Genomic DNA, 13,412 nt, shown 5'->3' on the forward strand with positions numbered 1-13,412 from the left:
CAGTGATGCATGAAGAAAGCAGATGACTGATGCGAAGCTCTAACAGGAGGGGAGGCATAATTCCTAAACGCTTCATGCTCCAGCAATCGCATGTGATGGATACGTTTCAAATCTCCCCCATTACTCAGGCAAAAGATTTTCTCTAGATCAGCCAAATGCCAGCACTTTAAAAAGCAGCGTCACACGTTGGCCCAAGACTCTTGAACAGTACAGACTAGAGTAGTTTTTCATCTCCTTGGACTCATTCATATAATATGAATTCATTGCATGCACTGGTGGCAGCAGCAGTATCAGTACTATATTCTTCATAACCTCCAGTAGTTCATCAACATATGAACTGAATGCATTCTGAACTCAATGCTTCAATAACGCAGAAATTTTTAAATTATTTAAATTTAAATTTTTTAAATTTAAAAATCTTTTTAATGTGTTTTGTGTGTGTGTGTGTGTGTGTGTGTGTGTGTGTGTGTGTGTGTGTGTGTATGTATGTGTGTGAATGCGTGTTAGGCTCTGCGGGACTGGGTGGCAATCGAGAGTGACTCGAGTGATGTCTTGAAGAGGCCAGATTTGCATCGTATGATGGAGATGACGGCTCAGAAGCTGAGGCTGATGGGAGGGAGCGTGGAGCTGGTGGACATCGGGGAACAAGAGGTCAGTGATGGAGTCACTGATCCGAGCGAGCTGGACCTCCTTCCCTTTTATAAATGTTGTCATAATGAGATACTGACACATTATATTTGCGATTTTACCCTAATTAGTTGGTGAATAATTTTTATTTCAAACAGTGAGGCTGGATGATCAGGGACAGTGACAGTGGCAAATGAGATCAGCAAATGTGATCACAAAAAGCAGGGTCGTAGTGCATCCAGAGCCTCATTACTGACTGGGCTGCATCAAAGTTTTACCCCAAACTCAGTAAACACATAGTCTGGTAAGTACTTGGCCAGGAGTCAACATGCTCACTGTCTATCCAGTAATGAGGGCAAAAAGACTGTGAAGACAAAAGACAAAAACAACTGTTATTGCGTGACATTGCTGTCTTAGTGAAAGGGAAAAGCAACAAACGATGACCCCCCTTTACATCAAAAGATACGAAAACAGTTATTTTGAAAGGTTCAGGTAAAAACGAAGAGTGAATTCATTCTAATTCTGAAAATCTCCTTAGTCTGTCCTTACACATTGTTTGTGTATCTATATTGAAATTCCTTTGTTATCAAAAAAATAATCACAGAATGAGACTGTGCAGAACACCTGTAGCAAATTCAGTAGTTTTCAGAGGGCAGACTGAAGTGTAGCAACATGTAAGGCTAAGAGAGGCTGAGCAAGCAGCTCTTCTCTCCCTTGACCTCTCAGTCCAGTGTGAAAAACAATAGTGTTAGAGAACAGACTACATGTGACAGCCCAACATGAAAATGTGACCTCATGCAGTCACAGGACAATATATTTCACCCTGTACACCCTGAGCTCCCATGGCAACGGTGACATTAACGGCTGGCTCTCCCCCGGTGTATCCAGCTTCCTGATGGGCAAACACTTGCCCTGCCTAAAGTGGTGACAGCCCAGTTTGGCAACGACCCCAACAAAAGCACAGTGTGCATCTACGGTCATGTGGACGTCCAGCCAGCTAAGATTGAAGACGGCTGGGCAACAGAGCCCTACAACTTAACTGAAATCGATGGTAAGGACTGTTAATGCATCCACTATATACATGGTACATTAGGCTACTGTTAGTGATATTGATCCTGATCATGACATCTCATTTCATTCTGAGTGATGCTCACACCAAATTAGGGTTTGACTGATATGTTTTTTTTTTAATTATTATTATTATTATTAGTTTACTTTATTTTTTAAATCCCATGTTCCCCCAGCATAATTTATTTTTGGTAGCAAATTAAACATACAGTTTTTTTTTTTTTTTTTCAGTTTATACAATCTGTTTTTAATGAGCTGTGGTCAAGGAGGGGCTTATTGATTCACTAAAAAAAAAAAAAAAAATTAAAATTTTAAAAATTAAAATTAGACAGCCAACACCCCTCACCCCGTTATCAAAAACCCTGAATGCCAAATGATTTTCTCTATTTTGTCACTGAGCACATGTTCATGATGAGGATATAGAAGTTAAGGCTACAGAGCATGTGATTTCAGGTATTGTTTTTTTGCTATTTTATTATTATTAAAATAAGTGCAAATAAGTGCATACTATAGAAACAGTGCTATAGAAACATGCAGAATGTAAGGCTCAGTGAAGGCCACATAATGATCATTATGTATAATATCTGTTGTGTCACTCTGTCTGCAGGTAACTTGTATGGAAGAGGAGCATCAGACAACAAAGCTCCAGTTTTAGCCTGGATTCATGCTGTGGAGGCTTACCAGGCCCTTAGTGTGGTGAGAGAAAGTTCACAATACTTTTAATCTTATGGGTTACTTTCGCCTGTGTTGTTTTGCATGCACAGTTGAATAAAGACAAATGTGACAGTCGCAGGAAAAATAACTTTGTCCTCAAGTGAGAGCAAAGGACAGATTAGAGCATCTTATTTGCAAAGCACCTTTGTCTTGAAAGCACTTCAAATATAAAGCAGGAGGAGAGCCCACAGGCAGGTTACACCCAAAAGATTACCTACATTTATTTGTGCAGTCCATTTTAGTCAAATAAAACACTTTAAAGATTTAGTGGGAAAGGACTAGGTACCCCGAGGCAAGGCAGGGAAGAGAGCTGAGCTTCAGCCAAACTAACTTGCAAAGTCACTGCTATTTTTGCAAAGTCACTGCGGTAGTCTGTTGCTACAGTCCTGAGTACCACTTTGTCTTGTCAAAACATGCATAGTTGAATATGCACATCAGAAAGGCTCAGCCAGATGCCAGGGTGCACTCCGAAATAGGAATTTTGCAGTTGGTGATAAGACTAGCTTCACACACAGCTCGTGGCTGTGGTTTTATGATTCCAGAGCCCACAAAGCCAGTATATTTTCAAAATGACATGGCTGTCAATCTAATTTAAATTAAATTTGAACAGCTGAAGAGACAAGGTTTTCATCCAATAGCAGCCTGCTATTCCATTACATCGCCTCTCTTTTTTGCCTGCCAAAATGTCTGCATGATCTAACAGAAAGCCACTGTTTTCTCTGGCTTTTCCCCACCAGGAGCTGCCAGTGAACGTCAAGTTCATCATTGAGGGGATGGAGGAGACGGGCTCCAATGGCCTGGATGCCATGATCCTGGCCCAGAGAGACACTTTCTTCTCTGATGTGGATTATATCATCATCTCAGACTGTGGCTGGCTCAGCAGACGACCGGCCCTCACCTACGGCACCAGGGGCAACTGCTACTTCTTTGCTGAGGTACTGATGCATACTTTTGCCTTTCAGTGCCTGGTTACATGCACAAAAACTGATGTGTGGTAACACATATTCACTCGCAGATACATGCATTCTGCACCTACTTTGGTGTTTCAACAAGCCAGTCTTCCATCGCATCAATTTCCTCTTGTGTGTTTGCAGGTTGAAGGGCCTAAGCAGGATTTACATTCAGGAGTATATGGAGGCACTGTAATAGAGCCAATGACCGACCTAATTGGCATTCTTGGTAAGCTTTTTGATCTCTGGTTCAGTCAATTCAACTTGGACTCAGTAAAAGGTGCAAACTGTATAGTCTAAGGGTGAAATGCTCCTTTAATGTGCATAACATTATATTTCACTGGTGGCTCGCAGAAGGGTTTAATGAACTTGCAGACTGTCATTCAGGTATCAGAGAATCTCCCCTCAGGGATTGATTAAATATCACATCATTCTGCTCTATTCTAACTCCAACTCCTCAGACACGCTGATCAGTCCCAGTGGTAAGATCCTCATCCCTGGGATAAGGGAGGCAGTGGCCCCCCTCTCCGATGAGGAATGGAAAATGTACCAGGACATCGAGTTTGACATTGAAAACTACAAGAGCAAGATTGGAGTTAGCCAGCTCATGTACAGCAACAAGGTCAACAGTCTAATTTCCAAAAGGGCAATAACAATCTATGACAATGTGTAGTGGACAGGCACCTATCTAATTATCCTTCTATCTGCTCTAGGTAGACTTATTGGCCCACAGGTGGCGCTACCCAACTGTCTCCATCCATGGCATCGAGGGTGCCTTCTCTGCCCCAGGCAGTAAGACTGTCATTCCTGCTAAGGTTACTGCCAAGTTCTCCATCAGACAAGTTCCCAATATGGACCCAGCTATGGTCAAGAAGCAGGTATATAAAATAAATAAGTAAATAAATAGATAAAATTAAAAAAAGAAAAAGAAATCGAAAAAATGCTTATTTATATCGTAAAGGAATAGTTCACCCAAAATACAAAAAAGTATTTTCTTACTAACCCCTATCCATCCAGATAGTTTCAAAGAGTTTTGCTGGGAACTATTTCTTGCTGAAAAACACTGTACAGAACACCAGCACTGGGCTGTGGATAATGCTGAGTATCACTGTCGTTGTTTTTGGAAAGAGCTGTTGCTGTTGAGATGTTTCACATGTAAATTTTTGACAGTTTGAATTGAACACCCTTTGAAAAGAACACCCATCCCGCTCCAGCTTGTATCAGGGTATTGGAAGACAGAGGAGACTGCGGCACAATGGAAACTTTGCCAAATCTCCCAGAATCTATCTGGATGGATAGACTGCACTACGAATAAGTACATGGGAAAATATCCTTTTTTTTTTTTTTTTTTTTTTTTTGTACTTTGGGCAAACTGTTGCTTTAATAATTTGTATGTCCTGACAAACCGGGAGTAGAGCTGTTCCATTTTATCCTGTTTGATCAAGCTTATTCTTTTAAAGATCCCATGTTGTTAAAAGCTGCTTTCCTTGCCTTTTCATATGTAAGCACTTTCGGGATTAAGATTTTTTTTTTTGTCCTCTATGGGGCAATAAAAATTGTCACTGTGTCTGCTAGAAAATGTGAAATCTGAAACTCCTCCTGTTTTCCCAGTCTCCTCATTTGAAAGTGATGTCATTCCTCAAACTGTTATAGTGCATAGTGACACTCACTCACTCAGGGCTGACAGTCTGCATTCGTCCACCTGAGGGAGAATAACCACTCATCAGAGCCAAAAGGCTAGCGTTCAATAAGGTGGCCAATCAGAGCAGGGATTCGTTTGCATAAAATCAGTGCTTAAAGAAACAGTGGTTATAATGATGGGGTGGAACCCACTGGTCAAAAAATGTTTCTTCTTTTACTGTACATTTCAGCAATATTTTTAAACAGCACAAGAAACTAAGCGAAAAAAAGAGTAAAATGTGAGATCTTTAACTAACCCTCTCCTCCCATAGTCTCACTCCACAGTTATCGTTTCGTCACATTATTTTAGGTAACAGACTACCTGCACTCAGTGTTTGCCAAGAGGAAGAGTCCTAACAAGCTGAAGGTGACTATGATCATCGGGGCCAAGCCTTGGCTGGCTGACACCCAGCACCCTCTCTATGAGGCAGGGAAGGTTGCTGTCAAGAGAGGTACAGTGCACACCCCTCACCTCACATTTACACCTGTCACTCCCTGACACCCTCAGTACACAGCCAGTGGAGCTGGAGCCGGCCAAGTACTCACAAAATGGAATTACCCATGCACAGCCGGCTCCAGCAGTTTTTCACATTTTTTGAGTGAATCAGTGGGAGTGAATAGACCTTTTTCATCCATTTTGATAAGAATGGCAGGGCAAACACAGCACTGTTTGCCCTGCCGTTAATTACTAGAAAAGCATCTGGCACACATACATGCAATCGAACTTTAATTAATTAGTTACGCCTGTGCTGGCCCTTATATTTCCATGTCCTAATTTATGCTGTGATAAAGGTCTACTGGGATAAGATAGCTTTGACTAAGTTACCAAACCATTTTCTATATACACCTAAGTCAAAATAAAGAATCTAGGTTGGTCTTCTTGGCCCTCTTATGCCACATTTTCACTCTCTATTTGGGCATATTATCTCCATCTATAATACAATTTTTCACTGCTATTACCATGCTAAAATAAATACTGGGTGTAGCAAACATTTTTACCACTAAAAGAAATCAACACTTTTATGCTTCTTTGACATTACCGTTATTAATTATTTCTGGTCCTCCTTGTATGACTTTTTCTCCCTTCATGTTTCTTGCTTTGCCTTGTATTTTGGCAAGGTAAAGCACACCTGACAACATAGAGGTCATGTCCATAACACTGCACGCTAAATGTTCCCTATTCATCCAGTCTTTGACGTGGATCCTGATCTGATCCGTGAGGGCGGCACCATCCCCATCGCCAGAACCTTCCAGGATGTCACAGAGAAAAGCATCATCATGCTGCCTATCGGAGGCTTTGATGACGGGTTGCACTCCCAGAATGAGAAAATGAGCAGGTTTGACTCCGATCTTTGACTTTACTGCCTACATGTGACTCATTGAAGAGAGGGAGATGGTCAACTAAAAGGGTTTTTTTTTTTTTGCGCATTTCCCTCGACATCAAAGTGGCAGTTCACCTTTAGGAGTGATAATGAGACCGCGGAGAGGCAGGGTATAAGGTAGGATTTTTACCAGTGTGGCAGAGGCAGGAATGATCACCTTCATGGCATACACAATCTAATCCTTTGATCAACCTCAACCATGAATTGAAATACCAACAACTGTCCCTGGCATTAACTATACATAAAACTGGATATTACAGTATTGGTGTGGGAGGTGGGATGGGGTTCACATTAAATAGAAATGAACAAATTAAATGACATGCACAAACATGGACAGCACTGCAAAAAGAACATAGAAACTGGGCTAAACCTTCAGTAGTGAGCGCTGCAGATATTGACTGAAAAAACAGAGCACAAGTCACCAGGCACGATGTAATAAGAGCGCAGCAATAACAAGCAGAGGCACATTTAATATTAGACAGCTTATAGCCGGATGACAACAAACATTACCACAAGGACAAATGGATGGCCTCTAGAGGAAGGACAGTACAGATACAGATAAAACTGACTAAAATAAATACGCTACACAAGGTCACAGCGAGCTTTTAATATTATTAGGCAGACATGGAATTGCATGTGTGTGAGAGGGAATGTGTCTTAGTGCCGCCCTGAAGGCAGAAATTAAGCCATGCTGGTCTGGCTTCAGTGTTCAGTGTAGCACATTTGAGGTGCTGGCAGCACCCCACTGGAGCAGGGGCCGCCCGTGGAGGCTTGCTGATGGATCACGTTAGTAAAAATGGTGCCTGTTCACCCTGCGTTCCTAAGGCCCGATGTTACCTCAATGTAATTTTCTCAAAAACCGAAATGTCAATCGTGTATCAATCATATATTCCTTCAACATAGAAAGAATAATTTCCATATCTTAAAAAGGCATTATAGTACATGTTCAGTGAATAATATCTGAAGCGGTGCTTATGGTCAATTTGCTTTCAAAGGTGCACACTCTTTATTCAAACACACTTTTTAATAACATTACAGAACATTAAGACATTATCATTGCAAAAACACTGACAGCGAATTGGCATAATCATTAGCCATGTACATGACATTAAACTTTAGCAATCAACAAAATCCTGTGTTCCTTCAGCATAAGAAGAGTAATGTCCATGTCCTCTGGTATATTTGCAAAAATGCATCACAATGGTGTTTGAATGGCACATGGAAGAAAAAAAAAATACATTGTGGGAACGGGCTGTAGATACAGTGCCGTAGAGAGGGAATGTAAAAGCGTCTCACTTGTCAATGTGCTGCTTTACAAGTTCAATAGGGAGTGATCCAGAACAATTCCTGTCTTGAGGGCCTGAGTATTAATCAAAATTCAAATCCTCCTCCCTCCTCTCTCGTGTCTTCCAGGTACAACTATATCGAAGGAACCAAGCTATTCATCGCCTACCTACACCAAGTGAGCCAGATTAAGAAGACCCAAGTGTGACCGTCCAGTGTGTCTGTCTCATCTCTCACGTTGAAACCACAGTATCAAGGCAGTAACATTTCTCCTGTGAGGAGTGGTTAGCATTGAATTTATTTTATTTTTTTTTTTCATGTCATTATGTGACTTCCTAAATTCTAGCAGTACAGCGAGTTCTATTTGACACAAGTCCGTTTTGTTTTTTTCCCCCGTCTTTATCCCTCTCTCAACCGTCTATCTCGCCCATCTTTTATTTTATCATCTTTTATCATCTTTTTTCCATCACTTGCATCTCCTCGCTTTCCTTCTCTCACTTTTTCATTTTCTCTCTTTACTCTCATTTGCTTTCAAAGTATATTTAACTAAAGCCTACATAACTAAATAAAGCTAATTCATGGGTGTAGATTTTACACAGGAAGAGTAGAAGGCGGGGGTCCCATTCACTTTGTATCTATCTATCTATCTATCTATCTATCTATCTATCTATCTATTATTTTGGACATTTTAAGTCAATATAGTGGGATATTCTACTACTTGAATTTTTACAAAAAAAATTCAGTAGTTATTTGTGACTGCTTTTATGATTTGTTGAAGTGTCTCGAGTGGACTAATATTACTATTCTCATCACTCATTTTGCATATGCGACACTTTTTATGCTCCACGAAATGTCATACAGTACTGTAAGTGTGTGTGTATGCGTGGGTGTGTGTGTGTGTGTGTCATGTAATAAAAGCTGTACAATGCAACAAGACCTGTATCTCAAGTCTTTTACCGTCATTTTCTTTTATTATGCAAGAAAATATGTCCTACAGGAGATTGATATTCACACGTTTATTGGCTCACTAAAAACCTTTTTCACCAGAGTGTATTAATAATAGGAAAAAGACAAAGAAGCACACACGCGCATATTCCCTCAGTTATGTGACATTTATTTGACCATTTCAACATTCACTGCAGAATGTTAATGAAAATGTAGAAGGACAATGGCTGTGCAGACAGTAGGAATAATAGACATGCTGATACCTGCTGTGGTCACTGTATGCATTGTCTTTTTTTTTTTTTTTTTAAGAGAACTGTTGACTTTTAATGTCAGTAACAAATTTCCCCTGAGGCAAAAACATATCTATTCTATGCTTTCCCAGCATGCGTCTGACAGACGGCAACATGCAAGAGCTGGCCTCGGTTCAATGTCAACAAAATGCTCACTATATGATATTTTTTTAAAAAAGGAAAAAAGAAATAAAAAAGAACAAAATCAGCCTCTGAAGTTATTTTCAACTGATATTAGAAAGACATTTAGGTTCTTATTTCATGATGCAGGTAGCAGCTATAGACTTTTTATTTATTTTGCACATTTTCTAGTCTATTCATCTCTATTGAGCTTTGTTCAGCTCAGTTCGACCGTGTTCTGTTCTATTCTGTTCTAGTGGTTCTGCATTGATGTGTCATTTCCCAGCCGTCAATGGTAGGGAGGAACCCTGGTGTTGTGAAGAAGCCGTGTCTGACACTTCAGCGGCCTGATTCACAACACCAGCTGACCCTCCACACCCGGAGCCACATTAGGGCTGCGTGCGGTGCAAAGCTGTACCCACCATCCGCTTGAAGGCCACAGTCCAGTAACTCATCTTCCCGAGGCCGTCTGCAGTGATGGAGCTGAGCGACTGTCGAGGCACCAAGCCTGTACTGTGGTATTATACCATTATAGCTGCTTTTGGTATTCACAAAGACACACCGCGGCAGCCAGTGAAATAAATGGAGTATACGCACCTGCCCATGTGACCGTCCATCAGCCTTAAAATCTATAAAACCTACCAGTAGCAAACATGCTGCAGTGGCAGTGAGAGTGGTTAATAATACAAAATAGGCTGACTGGAGTAGCAGATTGGAAGATGAAGCATGGGGGTGCAGTACAAGCTCCCTGTCCACTGGAGGGCAGTATGGATGTAGTAGGGCTCTTCTCTAGTCACCCTCTGTGAATCTGCCACTCTGGTGACAAGTTGATGACACGCCATGACATAACCTGCAGAAGATAAGAGGCGAAAGGAAACTGAATTAACAGGTGGAAAACATGGGGTTTGAATTTTTAGACGGAATGTCGACAACAAAATCTGACGTACAGCATGAACAACCTGACGCGATAAATTCAGCTAAGCATCGTAAGTGTGCATTATACCGCAGCACACAAACAGACAGGAACATTATTCCTCTAACAATGGGTGAGATTTAGCCAGTCCCAGGTGTTTGACTAGAATACAGGATCCTCCATATGAATGAAAATGCTTTTGTTATCCCACCCACAGTGACTAACTACCAAGCCTATTACAGACATGTAATATAATTGCACAGTGTCTTCCAGAACCACAGATGTAACAGTGCTCTATTTGGTTGCCTATTTATAAAGTACTATGGTATCGAGGACAGGGCCGTGATGGAGCTGAGAATAACTTTGGTTTCACAGCGGCAAGTCTTAATCCACCTTAAAGTAGCCCACTGTGTATGAACATTGAAATCATGTCATGACAAAGTGGGTTTACAGTAAAATGTTCTTAAAGCAGTATTTCACTTTGGAATAAGGTGCAGATTTCAGTCCTCGCATCGCCAAATGGGATGACATTTTCAATAAACTTTTTGTCATTTGCTCTCTGTTGAAATCACACGGGGGAAAAAGGAAAGAGAAAAGATTGTAAAAAGATTGTATCTGTAGGGGGCAGGTTCTGTGCCAAAGTAAGATTCCTCATCTAAATAAGTAACACTGAATAGCCACAAGAAAAATAGCATCACATCAATTAAATATCAATTTTGTAAAATACAAGATCAACATGTATGAATTTTACATTAATGATAATTAAGGAAGGAAAATAAAAAGGCAGCTGTAGATACAGCACAACAGTGCAGATTGTTATTAGGCATGAGGGGTGTCAAACTCAATCACTCAAGGGGCCATATTAAAAAAATCAATATTAATTCAAGGACAAAGCAGCCTATATTTTGACCCTTTGACCCTATTTTGACCCTTTTGACCCAAAGTGGTCATTTAAAATATGTCCTGTGCAAAAATAATGACTCATTCACACACAACTTTACTTGAAACATTCCTCCCCAAAAATGTCTCTGTATAAAACAAAACAAGGATTTCTGAATCCCAACTGATTAGAGTGGAAAATGACATCAAAGAGTCGACTGATCATCCCCTTTTCTCTGGCATTTTGTATCCGTGAGCCTGAATCCTTTCAAATGACAAATAGTTTCATCACATGGAATCAAAAATAACCAGATATTTTGCTGAAGAGAAATCTACATGCATGGTTTTACTAATGCCTGACACACAAATCCAATTACAAACAAAACTAAGATTTTCCTGTCAAACCACATGAGTCATTTGAGCAAAATATGACAAAGCATTTCAAAAGTAATACATAAAAATATTATCAGGTTGACTTGTGATTACAAAAACAAATACAAAAAAAGAGCTTAACAATACAACAACTGTCTCTTATGGTTATCAGCCAAACATATGAGACAGACAGGTTTATCGTCACGGCAAACAAACAGGAAGTGGACCTTCCACCCATCCTGAAAACACCTGGTTTCCACTTTTTGTTTTGACTTGCTGGTGAGCTAGTTAGCTGATAACGGTCGTCATGGAAGCGATCTGGGCTGCTGAGGAGCTCTTCAGGAGGAGGAGGGGGCACACAAGTGTATAGCTGCATGTTGCAATGCATGTTGGGGTTTGTAGTATTCATGTTGTGGGCAATATGGAACCAAAAGTCGGATATAACTGTGCTATGGGCCTGATCTGGCCTGTGGGCCTTGAATTTAAAGTGTTTGAGAGTGACCTTTGTACAGCTACAGCTAATTGGCCACACACACACACACACACACACACACAGAGAGAGAGAGAGAGAGAGAGAGAGAGAGAGAAATGTTAAAACACTATTTAAAAAAAAAGTCTAATTTACCCAGTGCCATTCTAGTCACCACACATAGGCAATCAATCTCATTGTGGTTTTTTAGCTTATTTGTTTGCATGTTCAGCCTAAAGCAAACACCTTTAATTAAAGATCAATGAGCCAACAAAGAGTTGAAAATCTCCCAAACTTCAAGATATCAGTAGTTTGTCATGAGAGGGACAGAACAATAGACACAATCCCAGCACTGTGTCCACTGTGCAACTTCACAGGGTAAACACACTGCAGTTTCACAGCAGGCTACTTCATATAATGAACCTCCATCCGACTGTTTCACAGTGTTGTGTTTGGCTAGGTGAATAAGGTAGTTCACTGTGCCATTTCTGCTGTTGAAATGGGCTTGTAATGCAAAGTGTTCCACCACTCTCATTGTAAAATTGAGTTTTAAGCCATGGTGAAAGCGTACCCTTTGACCACTCCATTAATCATTGGTTTGTCCTTCTGCCTGACCAACCCAGGAAGGGTCAGTCCTTGCTAATTCCTCCACAAGCTGCCGTGTCACACTCAACATAATATCCCAGCAATACATTTCTCCTAATCCCTTTTTATCAGGTTCGCTGGCCTTTCTGGTCAATCTAATTGCAACAAAGCCCACATAAGGGCTTTTGTGCCAAAGAAAGTTCTTTTACGGTTTCAATTAAACGGCTGGGCCGGCCCAGCAGAAGCTCTTGGACGAACGCCAGTGTCCTTCAGACAAAGAATGTCACTGCGCATAATGGGTAGAAACACTTCACCGAGGAAGGAGGAAAGGAGGTAAAGAACGTCGGGGAAAAAAAGGAAACTCGCCACGCCACTCGCCTCACAATTTAGCTCATTTCAGAGCCAAGAGTTTTGGGGATTTTTTAAAGGCAGGGGCACAAAGATTTAAGTAACAATCAAAATTAGCCTCAGGGATTACGGGCAGGAGCAGGCGGGGGGGTCTGTGTGCGTGTGTGTGCGTGTGTGTATGTGTGTGTGTGTGTGTGTGTGTGTTGGCACAACAGAAAATGAGAGACAGACAGAGAGAGAGAGACTCATCTTAGTTAAATCAAGTTGTTTGGCGATGCGCAGTGTTATTACAGAAAAGGTGAGAGCAGTCAAGGCTCCGTCTGTGAAGCTCTTGGGCAAAGGCCTATTTAAAGCCCTGCATTGATTTCTATTGTGTTTGATGCTCCAACAATTCTGGAAAATTCCCCATTTTGGTCTCCCTGTAAGATGTTTGCTCAGCAAGCCCTGTCCTTGTCTTCAGCTGCTCATACTGAAATCTGTTCGGCGCATATTTTCAGCCAGGCTTTTATTACTCATGTTAGATCTCTGAAAGCTTCAATCTGCGATAGTTTCCTATTGCAGTCTGACAAGACATGTGCGCGCTTTGATCACCAGCTGGCTAGACTATTGTAATGTCCGCATATCTGGCCTTCCTAAGTGGACTATTAAGTATGAGAAACTAAGGCTTAAGCAGAATATTGCAGCTCATGTGTGTGAGTCAGAACCAAATAAAAATGACCATGACCATGTTACTCCAGACCTTATTTGTCTCCACTGACTTCTTGTAAATTTAAGGAATTAATTCTT

At 40.9% G+C, this 13,412-nt stretch overlaps 1 protein-coding gene across 1 annotated transcript in view; it reads left to right on the forward strand.

Moving 5' to 3' along the window:
- Positions 1 to 8,628, forward strand: part of cndp1 (carnosine dipeptidase 1) — a 9,681-nt gene extending 1,053 nt beyond the window's left edge. Inside the window, exons 3-12 of the mRNA XM_030072338.1 lie at positions 508 to 651; positions 1,516 to 1,678; positions 2,303 to 2,391; positions 3,147 to 3,344; positions 3,504 to 3,588; positions 3,821 to 3,981; positions 4,073 to 4,237; positions 5,350 to 5,491; positions 6,229 to 6,376; positions 7,835 to 8,628. Coding sequence (XP_029928198.1) covers positions 508 to 651; positions 1,516 to 1,678; positions 2,303 to 2,391; positions 3,147 to 3,344; positions 3,504 to 3,588; positions 3,821 to 3,981; positions 4,073 to 4,237; positions 5,350 to 5,491; positions 6,229 to 6,376; positions 7,835 to 7,913 — 1,374 coding nt within the window. The 3' untranslated portion in view covers positions 7,914 to 8,628. The remainder of the gene's footprint in view (positions 1 to 507; positions 652 to 1,515; positions 1,679 to 2,302; positions 2,392 to 3,146; positions 3,345 to 3,503; positions 3,589 to 3,820; positions 3,982 to 4,072; positions 4,238 to 5,349; positions 5,492 to 6,228; positions 6,377 to 7,834) is intronic.
- Positions 8,629 to 13,412: the final 4,784 nt, after the last annotated feature.

This window comes from Myripristis murdjan, chromosome 16 (genome assembly GCF_902150065.1).
Source record: "Myripristis murdjan chromosome 16, fMyrMur1.1, whole genome shotgun sequence".
Taxonomy (NCBI): Eukaryota; Metazoa; Chordata; class Actinopteri; order Holocentriformes; family Holocentridae; genus Myripristis; species Myripristis murdjan.